The following is a 15,364-nucleotide window of genomic DNA, read 5'->3' on the forward strand; positions in this document are numbered from 1 at the left end:
AGTTTTTAGTAATGAGTTGGACAGTTCTTAACCCAATTTTAGTAGTTTCTGCAATCTCCTTAGATGTTTTCTCTGCTTGATGCATGCCAATGATTTGACCCTTCTCAAACAGAATAACATCTTTTCCACGACCACGAGATGTGTCTTCCGACATGGTTGTTTAAGAAATGAGAAGCAACTCATTGCACCAGTTGCGGTTAAATACCGTGTTGCCAGCTGAAAGATAGTCGCCCATGCAGTAATTATCCAATAGGAGGGTCATAACTATTTGCTTAGTTATATCCATGGACAGGCAGTGTATCTTAGAACCTGTATACTTGTTGCCTGTATTTATGCTCAGTCACAGAAAGGTTCCGAGCTTTGGCAATTTGTGTCTCTATAAAGTCTGACTTGACACGGGTATAGATCTCACATTTTCCATTCCAAAGGATCATTGCTCTGCAAGCTAGTAAATGGGCAGAACAAAATGAAGAGCAATCAAAAATGTAGTAGATTTTGGCCAGAACAGTGGAGCATTTAATTTGCATCAGGATTTCCCGACATGGAGGATAAAGCAGTTGGATTTCAACATGCCAAATCCTATTAACCATCCATTACCAGGAGAGATGAGCTGCCACCAGAGGTGTCTGGTTGGACCGCTGGGGTCGCTGCCGATCACAAGAACAGGAGCCCGTGCTCCCTGTTTGTCACTGGTCATGTGTGGTATACAGGTACATCATTGCTATAGACAAAATAAACATGATGATATGGCTGCAGCAGCAAGGAGGATTAGAGCAGCAACGCTGGAACGGAAGAGGTTTGAGATGGTTAAGATAGGTCCTTGTGAGACTGTGCTCCCTGTTTCAATGGAGAGGCAGAGACACATACATGTCTGCCACTCCATTCAATTCTATGGGACTGCCGAACATAGCCGAGTACAAGTGCGAGTACATAGAGCTGAATGGAGCAGCAGTGTGCATGCGTGACCCTGGGTCCATTCAAACTGGATAGTATCGGCCCCTGTTTTCATTATCGGGGGGGGCCCAGTGGTCAGACTCCCACTATTCAGGGTTGATTCAGATGACTGCGCTCAGTCCAGGAACAAGCATGACTCTCTGCACCCGAGTTGACTGCATTATATTGTTTTATGATACAGTCAGTTCCTATCTGATTATGGCTCTACTGTACTGTACTCACAGTGGCTCAATGGTTAGCAGTGGTGCCTTGCAGCGCTGGGGTCCTACGTTTGAATCTGACCAAGGACAACATCTGCATGGAGTCTGTATGTTTGCCCCATGTTTGCTTGGGTTTCGTTTCACACTCCAAAGACATTCTGATAGAGAACTTAGATTGTGAGCTCCATCAGAGACAGCGAGTGATGATAATGTCTATAAGGCGCTATGGAATATGTCAGCACTATGTAAGTGAGTAAAATAAATTAATTAGTATGATACAGTCAGATCGGGTCAGGGGAAGCTGCCGACCCATGGCCCATGTTTCTGGACTGAGCCTGACCGTGTGAATCAGCCCTTATTCTCTACCCTGTAGAAGGGGGATAAGCTATCTTAAAGGGGTTGTCTCACTTCAGCAAATAACACAAGGCACTTACTAATGTATTATCCATATTGCCTCCTTTGCTGGCTGGATTCATTTTTCCATCACATTATACACTGCTCCTTTCCATGGTTACGACCACCCTGCAATCCATCAGCGGTGGCTGTTCATGCACACTATAGGAAAAAGCGCTGGTCCCTCTGGTGGCAGGGACTGTGGGAGCTCACATAGGCTGGTGCTTTTTCCTATAGTGTACAAGAGCGGCCATCGCTGCTGGACTGTAGGGTGGTCGTAACCATGGAAACAAGCTGTGTATAATGTGATGGAAAAATGAATCCAGCCAGAAAAGAAGGCAATATGGACAATCACAATACATTAGTAAGTGCCTTGTATTAGCTTCCTCTAAAGGGTAAATGCTATTTGCTGAAATGACACAAACCCATTAATGGGGCAATCCTTTTAAATTACAAAATGTATTAAACCTGAGACAAGGTTGTTTCGTTGGGTGATAAGCCCAAAATTCAGAACTTTCCACTATTCTGCTGAAAAATCCAGAAATTCTAGTTGCAGGCATACGTAAGAGATTAAGAGGGAGTTATTGTGAAGGGAGGAAGCAAGGGGGAGAAAATCCTGTGTTGCACAAGATTTTCACTTGCCTATAAAACAAGCTGTCCGTTCTAAGAAGACACTAATTGAACAACTCTGGACTTGCTACCTAAAGAGGTAATAGGTAATATACTATTATTTGCTATCACATGGTTCACAGCACCGTATGGGCACACACTGCATTGTCTGATTTTTGTGTCAATTATTTTATCTCTACAGAAACAACAATGGCAGAAGTTCCAAATTTAAGTGATCTCCCTATGGACAACAGGTAATACCCATCTAGGTTTGGAGAATTCTTTTTAAAATCTTTCTTACTTTTCGTTTGTTGGAAACCATCAACAAGCAGGTTAACTGCTGTTGACAGCTCTGATTGCGTGAATAGCTAAAACAGGAATACCTTAAAGGAGTTATCTCACGAGAAAGTTAATACAAGGCACTTACTAATGTATTGTGATTGTCCCTATTTCTTACTTTGCTGGCTGGATTCATTTTGCCATTACATTATACACTGCTTGTTTCCATGGTTACGACCACCCTGCAATCCAGCAGCAGTGGTCGTGCTTGCACACTGTAGAAAAAAGCACCAGCCCATGTGAGCTCTCACAGTCCCGGCCACCAGAGAGTCTGGTGCTTTTTCCTATAGACTGCAAGCACGGCCACCAATGATGGATTGCAGGGTGGTCGCAACCATGGAAACAAGCAGTGTATAATCTGATAGAAAAATGAATCCAGTCAGCAAAGGAGGCAATATGGTGAATCACAATACATTAGTAAGTGCCTTGTATTAACTTTCTCTTCATGATAAACGCCACTTGCTGAAGTGAAACAACCCCTTTAAATTCTCAATCGACGAACAATCAACTACCGGTACTTGCATTATGTATTGACAAAGCTGTAAGGGGTATTAAGTAGTAATAAACCAATCAGATACACAGACTAGTGACAACACTGCATCATTATGCATTATAAGAGTAGCAGATTCATTAACAGCAGCTTGCTGACAGTCTCCATATAGCATTTTAGACATTTTTTCTACACAGATCATAGTAAAAACAGAACTGCAAAAATACTAGATTTTACATGTACTCAAAATTTACTTTACTGGAATCAAGCTAAAAAGGGCGAAGAGGTAGCATCACACACGGGCCCAGGAGTCTGAAGGGCCCCATCTGCCAAATATGAAGACATCAGTATTAGGCCTCATGCACACAACCGTATGTGTTTTGCGGTCCCCAAAAAATACGGATGACGTCTGTGTGCATTCGGCCTTAGACTGAGCAAAGCCCATCTGCCTGGGGCTTCTGAGCAGAGTATAAATGTAGCTGGTTCCTACACCGCCCTGAATATTGTAGGCTCAGGTAAGTCCAAGAGAGGCGGTATATTAGTGTTAGGTACCCGTCTGTGGAAGCCACCTTGACGCCTGGTAGACGGGCCCGACACACGTTTGATAAAAAATGTGCGCAAAGAGCTTCTATTTTATCATTTATAGTAGGTATAATACCACTTTTATCTAGAATGATCCCCATTTCTCAGCTCTATTGTTTGCATGTGAAATGTTGTGCAGCCATTTCTTTTTTATCAATCATGTTTGCTTGAAGGATATGACCCTGTGACTATGAATATGAATGTGCTAGTCTAAATTTTCTTGTAGTAATTTTTATAATGCAAGTTTTTAAGGGGTATAGAAGCAAAATTCAAAAATAATAATTTTTTTGACATTAGTTTTCACAGTAATTATCTATAATCCTATAATATACAGTACAGATTTGGTTTCTTTTGTGATATAATAAACTTGTACTTTTATGTTTTTATTTTTTTAGTGACAACGATGAAGAATTTTATGCCTGTGACGTTCCCAACAACATGAAGGTAAATTACACATTGCAATTCTGTTAATTCATGTTTCAGACACATTTATTAAAGGGTTTGTCTGAATTAGAGATTAGAAACCTATTTTTAAAACCCCTATTAGGACATTTTGGGGGGAGATCCTTGATCAGGTTTTATCAAAACTGGTGTGAAGGAAAACTGGCTTACTTTCCCATAGCAACCAATCAGATTGATCATTTCATTTTCCTAAAGGAGCTCTGAAAAATGAAAGCTGGAATCTGATTGGTTGCTATGGGCAGCTAGGCCAGTTTTCCTTTACACCAGTTTTGATAAACCTCCCCCACTGTGTAAAATATCCATGGGTTTACTGTGGACTTGGCCCACGTTGTCAGACAGCTCCCTACCATGACATGTCCCTATATAGGAAGGAAAACAGTTGCCTTTTTATATAGCATACAGGCAAGGAAAAGTGTAGAAGTTGCCCATAGCAACCAATCGGATTCCACCTTTCATTTCCCAGAGGTCTTTTGAAAAATAAAAGCAGGGATCTGATTGGCTGCTGTGGGCAACTGCGCCACACTTCCCTTGCACTAGTTTTCATACTACAATACAATATCCTCAGGACGTACTGGTGTACATTCTCATGTCCTCTACGGTTTATGTATAAGTACAGATCGTAAGATGACACAAAATGAGGTGAATAACCTGTGAAATGGCCCCTTAAAGGGATAGTCCCGCTTTTTACAAGTTTTTTAATTCTTCCCCCTCCGCCGGAACTGAGGAGTCAAGCATACTTACAATACTTGCTCCCTTTTGCTCGGTTCCAGATCCTTCGGTGCACCGTCCTCTTCGCTGCGCTCCAGTCTCGGCTTGACTGCAGCGGCGCATGCATCCTCCCCTCTGTTCACACGCAGGGTCCAGGGATTGATGAAGAAAGCCGTGGGAGCATCAGGGAGCAGATAGGTTCGCTTGACTCCACAGGTCCAGCAAGGAGGGGGAGGAATTTATGAAAATCTATAAAGACTTGGACAAACCCGTTAAGAACCTTTCAAATACCTAACAGAAAAGATGATAAAAACATCTGCTTTTATTCCACAGGCCAATAAATATTCACACTGCCATGAAAGCCTTTCCAAAATGCATCTTCAGATAAGAAAGCCGGAAAAAACAGGGCATTTGCTCAAGAAACTGAAAGCGGTTGGTGTAGTTATGGGAAAATTTAGGGAATGTCGAGGACTGAAGAATCAGCTCTTTTTCTATGATGATGATCTGCTGCCTCCAGTCCTGGTGAACGGTAAGATCATTCAAAAGATACGGTTCACACCCACAAGATGCCCAAGAAAGGGTTAAATTATTGGTCACCCAATACCTATTTCTGAACCAGGGTTTAAGGGGAGGACTGTACAGGGTGCATGGCATTCAGCTGAAAAGGACACTGGGACGAGCATTGTTAGGAGAGTCCTTTCAGTTAGTTGTCCTCAGCCAATCATTTCCTTATAATCAGTGTATATTTGAATTATTACAAACATCTCTATGAAAACTTGGGTAGAAACCCTCACAAACATGGGGTGTACTTGCAAACTCTGTGCAGATGTTGTCCTGGGTCAGATCTGAACCCAGAATTCCAGTGCTAACCACTGAGCCATCTGCATGGACTCACATTATGACTAAAAACACACTAAAGTATAATAAGACTAATAGAAAATGCCCCATAAATAGCAGGCACCTGATATATACTGTATCAGAATCATTTAGAGATTTCCCTTCACCCTAATGTACCCCAGGATCTACCCCTTTAAATGGGATCATCACCCTCATCCGTCTTCTGATTACTGCCCTTGCCATCTTCGTTTTTTTACGTTAATGGGAAATTTCATACAGTGGCGGAAAAGTGAACTCAGGATTTTACAAAACTGGCAAGAAGAGCTGCAGTCTAAAGCATGGGAGAGGCAATGAGCCATCAAATATGAGACAGGAATGGGATGCATGGCCCCACAATAGTTCTGCTGAGCTTCTGGATTTTCCTGGTCGCTGTAGGCCGCTGAATACGTGAACAGCATTTAACCTGCTTCATTTCTTTCAACAGAAAGCGTTACCTATAAAGAAGAGAGGACAGTAGAAGCTGCTGAACGGAGATTCGTAAAAGATTCCGCTGAACCATCAGAGCACACTATAAAAGACCGAAACGATAGGCTCTTCAAAATGGAAGGCGATGACTCTGTTGTGGCCTCATATCTAGCAGTGGGGAATGAACACTTGGCAGGTAATTTTAATTTACATTTGCTATCATTAAAAATACTTAAATTTTTTTAGAAAAATATGTAATTCCGATGCTGCTCAGGTCCGCGCTGCTCTCTGCTTCCTGGTCGCGGCTGGACACAGAGGCTATGGCTTTTGATTGGCCGAGCAATCACCTCTTGGCATTTCCTGGGTGTTGGTCCGGGACCAGGAAGTGGGGAGCGCCAGGGACCGAAGCAGAGTCAGAATGGCAGTGGTGGGGGACCAGTGAAGAAAAATTGCTTATTTTTATTTTTTTATCTTTAACCAACTGTGAGCCATATATATATATATATATAAAAAAATTATACTACACCATTAAGCTCCATCATTTTTTTGTCTTTTTTCATCTACATTTTAATGCAACCATTTTGAGGTACACATGATGTCATGCCGTGGGCTCCTATAACCAGTTTTAGGCTAGTGCTACACGACAACATTAGTCGCGCGACAATTTTAAAAATGATAGGCCTCATGCACACGACCGTTGTGTGTTTTGCGGTCCGCAAATTGCGGAACGACACGGACAGCCATTAATATAACTGCCTATTCTTGTCCGCAAAACGCGGACAAGAATAGGAAAGGTTAATTTTTTTTTGCGGACCACGGAACGGAGCAACAGATGCGGACAGCACACGGAGTGCTGTCCGCATCTTTTGCGGCTCCATTGAAGTGAATGGGTCCCCATCCGAGACGCAGTTTTGGCGGCCAAACAACGGCCGTGTGCATGAGGCCATAGTCTTGGAACCGAACCCAAGTTCAGGAAATGTTTTTTTACAGTATAAATCAGTTTCTCAAGTTATGATGTGAAGTCTCGCGAGACTTCGCAAACTAATAACTTCAGCTCATCGGAGCCATTACATTCTAATACTGTACAGAGCGCTCGCTCCGTACCGTATTGAAACAAAGTTTTATGCGAATCGACTTTGGATGTTTCATCCAAAGTCTATTCGCTCATCCCTAGATGTAATATTTGGATACTTTTGGCTAAGCAGTGCATATTCAGAGGCCCAGCTGACAAATCCTCTCTTTTACCGTGTATATAACATAGTACAAAGAACGCTCTAACGCTCACACACGGTCTCTCTTTTTGCAGTGAAAGTGAAGCTGGACACTTACTTTGAAAGAAATCATGATAACTTGAAACGTCCCGTCACGATGGGGATTGTAGGCCGGAATCTCTATTTTTACTGCACTGAAGAAGGGAACTCAAATCGGGTCCTCAGTCTCATGGTGAGTATTCTTATACGTTTACCTGACCTGAAAAACCTAATGGATTTCTTCTTAAAGAGGTCCTCTCGCTACTCCTGAGATGTCTATTACAGGAAATACATTCATTTCCCATTAAATCCATTTCTGGAGCATATATTCTTTTATCTGTGTCATACTGATCCTCTGTTATCCCTCCTAGAAATTTATTAATTGGGTATTACCATTTTCCTTGCCAAGGAAGGTATGTCCTCACCTAGTCTGATACAAGCAGCACGGATTGGACACTGTCAAAGTGTCAATTTATTCATACATTTCTAGGAGGAGTAACAGGGGTTGGCAGAATGTAGGAAAGATGCTCCGGATTGTTATTTGATGGGGGATACATTCTCTATTACTTTCAGAAGTAGTGTGTATGTGTCATAAGGTATCACTTGTGTCTTTTATTCAGGCAGTCGACATAAATGAAAAAGCGAAGACCAATGAGGTGGTGCCCTTCATCTTCTACTGCAGGCCATCAGATAACAGGTCGCGCTATAGTTTTGAGTCCGCGGCCTTCCCTAACTATTATATAAGCACCTCTCAAAAAGAGAGTGAGAAAGTGCAAATAAAGCAGAAAGACGATCAAACCGTCGTGATGGATTTCCGATTATCTCCAAAGTTTATATAAGATGGCGCCACTTGTATGTACGTACCATGTACTGACGGAACCGTTCTTGGTCCAGGGCTTCTCAAGCGTTTTCTTCGACGGCTTCAACTGCCAAACCATGGTCACACTTGGGTCTTCACATCCCTGCAGAAAAGGTGGACATGTAGATAAAGGCATGAATCCTTACTGTAGGTTCCACAGCGCCCCTATATTGTCCATAATGAGTGCTGATATGGCAGGACATATTAACACAGAGCAATGGTCGGGAATGAATATCTGTTTAGCCGATGAGTGGCCCGTGTGAAAGGACCTTAAGGCTAGGTCTACACGACGACATTTGTCGCGCGACATTTTGTTGCACCAATGTCGCGCGACAATTTTTATAATGGCAGTCTATGGTGTCGCACTGCAACATGCAACATGCTGCGACTGCGACGCGACAGTCGCAGAAAATCCATTCAAGATGGATTTTTCTGCGACTGTCGCGTCGCAGTCGCAACATGTCGCATGTTGCAGTGCGACACCATAGACTGCCATTATAAAAATTGTCACGCGACATTAGTGCAACAAAATGTTGCGCGACAACTGTTGCGCCCTATCTGTCGCGCGACTTTTTGTCGCGCGACAAATGTCGTCGTGTAGACCTAGCCTAAAGGGGTTGTCTGGGTTCAGAGCTGAACCCAGACATAAGCTCCCCTTCACTCATTTACCCATGTCTGGGTGGAGCATTGGAACATTTCTAGCTCTGATGGTACCCCTTGCCTTGCGCTGTATAGCGGTTTGTTTACTGCCAGTGACGTACCCGGCTTTTACTCAGTATGCTAGGCAGAGGCTTACGCCTAGCAGTGTTCCCGGTAACGCACTGGCACTAATGGGCAGTCTTCAGTGCTGCCCTAGCCTATAAAGTGCTAAAGACCGCCCATTTGTGTCGCAGACCTCACCTGGCTCACTGCTAGGCGGAAGTTTCCGTCTAGCATAACCATGTGAAGCCTGGTATGTCACTGGCAGTAAAGAAAAAGTCATTGCCCTGTGCTATGCCAAAAAATGCTCTGATGCTCCACTAAGACATGGTAAATGAGTGAAGGAGAGCTTATGTCAGCGTCCAACTCCGAATCCGGACAACTCCTTTAAGGCATGCTCTGCTTCGATGCTCCTACACAAGTGTAACTTCTAGATCCTGTGCCAACCTGCACATGTTTACATGTGAAGCAATCTGTGATAGATTTCAGAGCACTTTGGAGGCACACCGCCACAGGTCATCTGACCAGTGATGACCCCCGTCTTATTGCTTGAGAAGCCATGTTTGAGTTGTTACTTATGAGGAATCCTTCAGAAGGTGTGAGGTCTTCAGAAGTAACAGAATTTGTGCTAACTTTTATAAAGTTTCAATTCTCATTCAGAGAACAGAGGAGTAGCTCCCTGAGGAGTGTATGTTATTTTTTTGCTACATATTAATAAGTATTTATTTATATTATTTATCATTTTATTTATAATATTATTTATAAGTTATACTATTTTGCCTAATACATTGTTTTAGATTGTGTTCATTTGATCTATTTGTTATTTCTGTATTTATAAAAAACTGAAGAAGATAAAGAACAAATAAAACACTAGGAATTAAAAATTTTCCTGATCTATATCCTTTATATCGGGTGATGGGGTTTAAAAAAATAAATAAATAAATAACAAACAAAAAAAAAATAACAATATTAGGGACACGTAAAACTGCCAGGCTTTTTAGGTGTAAATGAGGACCAGACTCAAAGTGACATCAAACTGGCACACACATCTTTGTATATAACTTGTGGCACCCTGTGGTGATAAGCTGCATGGAGTAGGACTCCAACCCCATTCGTCAAGTGTAAAAAAAACTCCTGCACTCAAAATAGCCTAAAGGGCATCTATCAGCAGATTTGTCCCTATGACCTTGTACATGTGCACTTGGCAGCTGAAGACATCTGTGTTGGTCCCATCTTCATATGTGCCCGCATTACTGAGAAAAATAATGTTTTCATATATGCAAATGAGCCTCTAGGAGCAACGGGGGCGTTGCCATTACACTTAAAGGCTCTGCTTTCTCTCGAACTGCCACAGCCTCTGCACTTTGATTGACAGGCATAATTATGTTGTCGCTGCTTCTCCTCTTGGTAGGAGTGTCCTGGACCTGCTCTGCCAAGAGGGGACGTTTCTGTCCATAGACAGAGAGGATAAGAAGCATCCTGCAAAGCTCCCGCTCCTGTTACCTAATCTCCAGAAAGAACTTCTCCAATGGTCCTCAAGTAAAGCCTTGAGATTCCAGACAGCAGAGTGAGCTGCTACATCAGCATTGAAGACACACTGCTGTAAGGTGAGGGACTATAGCAAAGCCACCCATCACCAAACCACCACTAGGCCAGTATCACCCAAGTGTGGAATTACAGGCATCCAACCTGCACCAGGTTCCTTGCTGTATTGTATGTATTTTCAAGCTCTACTTTGCACTTAGTAAAAAAAAAGACTTAGTTACTCTGGCCTTATTCTTCAGTACTATATATCCACTACACCGATCCCCAGGGAGAAACAGCCTGAGGGTGTACACCATGACATAATACTTCATCAGGGCCAATACCATTCCCATCCTCTACACTGGCTTCTCAGGGGGCTGTTGCATTAGCAACCAATCAGACTCTACCTTTTTTTAATCAGAGTGGAAAATAATAATCTTTATTTATATAGTGCCAACTTATTCAGCAGCACTTTGAAATTTATGACTCAGTACATGAACCCCTAATTGTATAGTAACAGACAAGTCACCAATTAAAACAAAAGGAATGAGGGCCCTGCTTGTAAGAGCTTACAATATATGAAAAAGAAAGGATCAATCTGATCTGGTCATCTATCAAGACTGGCGTATCTTGGAGAGGGATGTGCCTAATTTATTAAGAGACAGTTAGGCAGATGCCTTTTAATGAATCAGACGCATCTCTGCCCTGCCGTGTGGCAGAAACTGTAATCTATGCCAGCTATAGACTTCAGCTATAACTTACACGACTTTCTAGTGAAAGGTATAGTAAAACTGGTGGGCCGTACGAAGCCATGCCCATGCCAAGCCCCACCCTTTTTCTTTGGAAAAGTGGCAGAAGATTAAAAAGTCACAAATAAGGGTGCACATATGAGATGCGCCATAATTTGTGACTTGGATAGATGCCCCCCAATGTCCTTCTCTAGCTCTCAGCAAAAAAAAAAAAAAAAAAAGACTTCAAACTCCTAAATGGAAAGCCAGACAAATGTCAGTTTACAACCTGCTGCAAGGTAATCTCATCAGAATAATAGGTGGAGGATTGAAATGACTGAATGACAGTTCTATTGATAGGCCTTGATAAAAGTGGCCTCCATAGGCAGGGGCAATGACAAGTGCAAATAAAAGGACTAAAAGCATTATCGGTTTGTGATCCTCCCCACTGGTTTTTGTTTTCCTGAGTGCTGTCGTGCCAATATACCGCTGAGGCCAGTGACTGGCTGCAGTGGTCATGTGCTGTAGGCAATACTATGACGTCATGGCTGCAGCAGAGAGGAGGATTGGAGCAGCGAGGGTTTGGGATAGTAAGGGTAGGTCCCATGAGCGCTGCTGTAATATAGTGGCAGAGATGAGTGCATGTCCATCACGCCATTCAATTCTGTGGGACTGCTGGCGATGGCTGACTACATGTGCTGGACTATCTACAGTGCGCATGCGTCATTGCCACTGCATTAAAATGGGAGAGCACAGGTGCCCGTTCTCATGATCGGAGTCCGACCAGACACTTATTCCCTATGTTGTCAAAATGGGACAACCCCTTTAAGGTGAAAAAGGGAAAAAATGTCCAGCACTGAGATAAAAATAAAATCTCCAGTCTTTATTTAGCTTCATATAAAAATACATCTCCACCTGGAAAGCGGTAACGCAACCAACGCGTTTCGATCTAACAGATCTTAGTCATGGTATATACTATGGGTGGTGCTGGCTTGATGCCTGATTAACATAACCCCTTTAAAGGTACATGGTGTAATACACTGAACAATACCAGCTTATCGAGAAGTCATAGAAAGTATTGTAAAACCCTGAAACAATGGGAGAGAAGATTAGAGAGTCAGAATACCGCACCACACCCCTGCTGGCTTGTGTGACTGTAGACCTTCAGTGACTTCTGGGAAATTACGCAAGTATTTCAGTGGAGTAGAATAAAAAAATTGCAAACGCAGCTTGGTCCATGGGAAAATGTAAGTACATGACAATAGGAAGTTACCTCAACCAACTTCAGTTTCATAATCCTGTTCAGGTTATTTCTTAAAGGGACCCTGTCATCACATACACAGCACCTAACCTGCCGCCACAGCAGTGTACATCATCGTGAAATGTCACTTTCAGCATCAGGTAAAGTTAGAAAGCGGCACCCACCACTTGTGAACAGTCATGTGAGCAGCCCCAGGCTCGGGAGTAGTCAGGCAGTCCTGGTATGCATGCCAGCGTCCTCTGGTGTCCTGTGCATGCGCCACGTGTGATTGCATATTTCTGATTGTTATTTCTGTAAGGCCCCATTCACATGAACGTATTTTCAGTCACTGTGTGCTGTCCGCGTCCGTATGTCTGTTCCACAGTCCCAAAAAAAAACGATAGAACATGTGCTATTCTTGTCCGTTTTGTTACAATGGATCCGCAAAAATTATGGATGCAACATGACATCAAACGGACTGTATTTCTTGCGGCTCCGCGTTTTGCGGACAGCAAAATGCATACATTCGTGTGAATGCACCCTAATGGAGTGTCTTCATTTTCCATTTGGGAACCTGATTTTTGCAGACAAAAAAGTCCTGCATGCAGGTCTTTTTGATGGAATCGAAGACAGGTCCTCCAGCGCAGATGTGAACAAGCCCTTAACTGTGCATGCAAGCAGCCAGGACTGCATGACCACTCCTCAGGACTAGTGACAGGTAGCTACTCTATACAAGCCAGTTATGATCCTGTACAGCCCTATGGCGGCACTTTAGGAGCTTCATATGTGATGACAGGTTCCCTTTAAGGCAGTAAGTGAAGAAATCCTATCGGAAGATACACATCACTCTGCCATACGCAACTAAATAAAAACTGTGGTTTTACAATGAGGAACATGTGTTGTTTACAGGTCGAGCTAAACCAGCGATGATCAACCTGCAGCATTATGGGGTCACCCTAACATTACCACAGTACCATCATCACAGAGCCAGACAACCCTCATAAGAGATCCAGCACCCTCATAGCAGACCTAACATGAACTCAGGATGCTACAGGTGGGTTCTGTCATACCTCATAAGAGAGACAGTGGCCAAACCCTCATAACAGAGATGATTCAGTGCCCTCAGAACAGAGACAGTTACCTGAGAGCCGAGGCAGCCATAGTGCCCCCAGAACAGAGACACACAGTTACCTGAGAGCAGAGGCAGCCATAGTGCCCCCAGAACAGAGACACACAGTTACCTGAGAGCAGAGGCAGCCATAGTGCCCCCAGAACAGAGACACACAGTTACCTGAGAGCAGAGGCAGCCATAGTGCCCCCAGAACAGAGACACACAGTTACCTGAGAGCAGAGGCAGCCATAGTGCCCCCAGAACAGAGACACACAGTTACCCGAGAGCAGAGGCAGCCATAGTGCCCCCAGAACAGAGACACACAGTTACCTGAGAGCAGAGGCAGCCATAGTGCCCCCAGAACAGAGACACACAGTTACCTGAGAGCAGAGGCAGCCATAGTGCCCCCAGAACAGAGACACACAGTTACCTGAGAGCAGAGGCAGCCATAGTGCCCCCAGAACAGAGACACACAGTTACCTGAGAGCAGAGGCAGCCATAGTGTCCTCAACACAGAGACACACAGTTACCTGAGAGCAGAGGGAGCCATAGTGTCCTCAACACAGAGACACACATTTACCTAAGAGCAGAGGCAGCCATAGTGTCCTCAACACAGAGACACACAGTTACCTGAGAGCAGAGGCAGCCATAGTGCCCCCAGAACAGAGACACACAGTTACCTGAGAGCAGAGGCAGTCATAGTGCCCCCAGAACAGAGACACACAGTTACCTGAGAGCAGAGGCAGCCATAGTGCCCCCAGAACAGAGACACACAGTTATCTGAGAGCAGAGGCAGTCATAGTGCCCCCAGAACAGAGACACACAGTTACCTGAGAGCAGAGGCAGTCATAGTGCCCCCAGAACAGAGACACACAGTTACCTGAGAGCAGAGGCAGCCATAGTGCCCCCAGAACAGAGACACACAGTTACCTGAGAGCAGAGGAAGCCATAGTGCCCCCAGAACAGAGACACACAGTTACCTGAGAGCAGAGGCAGCCATAGTGTCCTAAACACAGAGACACACAGTTACCTGAGAGCAGAGGCAGCCATAGTGCCCCCAGAACAGAGACACACAGTTACCTGAGAGCAGAGGCAGCCATAGTGTCCTAAACACAGAGACACACAGTTACCTGAGAGCAGAGGCAGCCATAGTGCCCCCAGAACAGAGACACACAGTTACCTGAGAACAGAGGCAGCCATAGTGCCCTCAGAACACAGCCATCCACTGTACCTCCATAACAGACCCAGCTCTAGTACCATCATAACACAGTCATCCAGTGCCCTTACAATAGTCACATGGTAACACAGGTCACATAATTCCTCCAATAAAAATATGAAATAAGAGACCACACACTTAATTTTGGATAAAATTAGGCCATGTTGCTTTATTCGGGGTTAGGCTACTTTCACACTTGCGGCAGGACGGATCCGACAGGCTGCTCACCATGTCGGATCCATCCTGCGGCTATTTCGCCGTGCCGCCGCTCCGTCCCCATTGACTATAATGGGGACGGGGGCGGAGCTCCGGCGCAGCACGGCGAAAGCCGTCGGACTAAAAAGCCTGACATGCTGTAATTTTAGTCCGGCGGCCTTTCGCCGTGCTGCGCCAGAGCTCCGCCCCCGTCCCCATTATAGTCAATGGGGACGGAGCGGCGGCACGGTGAAATAGCCGCAGGACAGATCCGACATGGTGAACAGCCTGTCGGATCCGTCCTGCTGCAAGTGTGAAAGTACCCTTACCCAAATTAAATAAAAAAATATTTAATAAATAATCAATAGATAACTATCAATAAATAATTTAACCAATAAAATATCGACCAATAAGTCCACCCATCTGGGCGACAAATATCCCCCTAATAAGAGCAACACGACTATATAAAGGGAGGGTGGGCGGGGCGCTGGTCCATGTCTTCT

General features: G+C 44.1%; 1 protein-coding gene across 2 annotated transcripts; it reads left to right on the plus strand.

Annotated features, from left to right (window-relative positions):
• Positions 1 to 2,207: 2,207 nt before the first annotated feature.
• On the plus strand, positions 2,208 to 8,499 carry LOC122929458 (interleukin-1 beta-like). Of its 2 annotated transcripts, none has more exons than XM_044283043.1 (7): positions 2,208 to 2,256; positions 2,359 to 2,410; positions 3,963 to 4,011; positions 5,071 to 5,266; positions 6,059 to 6,235; positions 7,346 to 7,482; positions 7,910 to 8,499. In XM_044283043.1, the coding sequence occupies exons 2-7, from the start codon at positions 2,367 to 2,369 to the stop codon at positions 8,126 to 8,128; spliced, it is 822 nt and encodes a 273-aa protein (XP_044138978.1). In that variant the 5' UTR covers positions 2,208 to 2,256; positions 2,359 to 2,366; the 3' UTR covers positions 8,129 to 8,499. The 2 variants fall into 2 exon arrangements, with proteins under 2 accessions (XP_044138978.1, XP_044138977.1); XM_044283042.1 differs by having other exon boundaries at positions 2,215 to 2,263.
• Positions 8,500 to 15,364: the final 6,865 nt, after the last annotated feature.

Source organism: Bufo gargarizans, chromosome 2 (genome assembly GCF_014858855.1).
Source record: "Bufo gargarizans isolate SCDJY-AF-19 chromosome 2, ASM1485885v1, whole genome shotgun sequence".
Taxonomy (NCBI): Eukaryota; Metazoa; Chordata; class Amphibia; order Anura; family Bufonidae; genus Bufo; species Bufo gargarizans.

Excerpts from the sequence above, each read along its gene's own strand:
- LOC122929458 (XM_044283043.1), top strand. The coding sequence starts at position 2,367 with ATGGCAGAAGTTCCAAATTTAAGTGATCTCCCTATGGACAACAG. Across the intron at positions 5,267-6,058 it reads GCCTCCAGTCCTGGTGAACG|AAAGCGTTACCTATAAAGAA; the intron begins GTAAGATCATTC and ends TTCTTTCAACAG. Across the intron at positions 6,236-7,345 it reads GGGGAATGAACACTTGGCAG|TGAAAGTGAAGCTGGACACT; the intron begins GTAATTTTAATT and ends CTCTTTTTGCAG.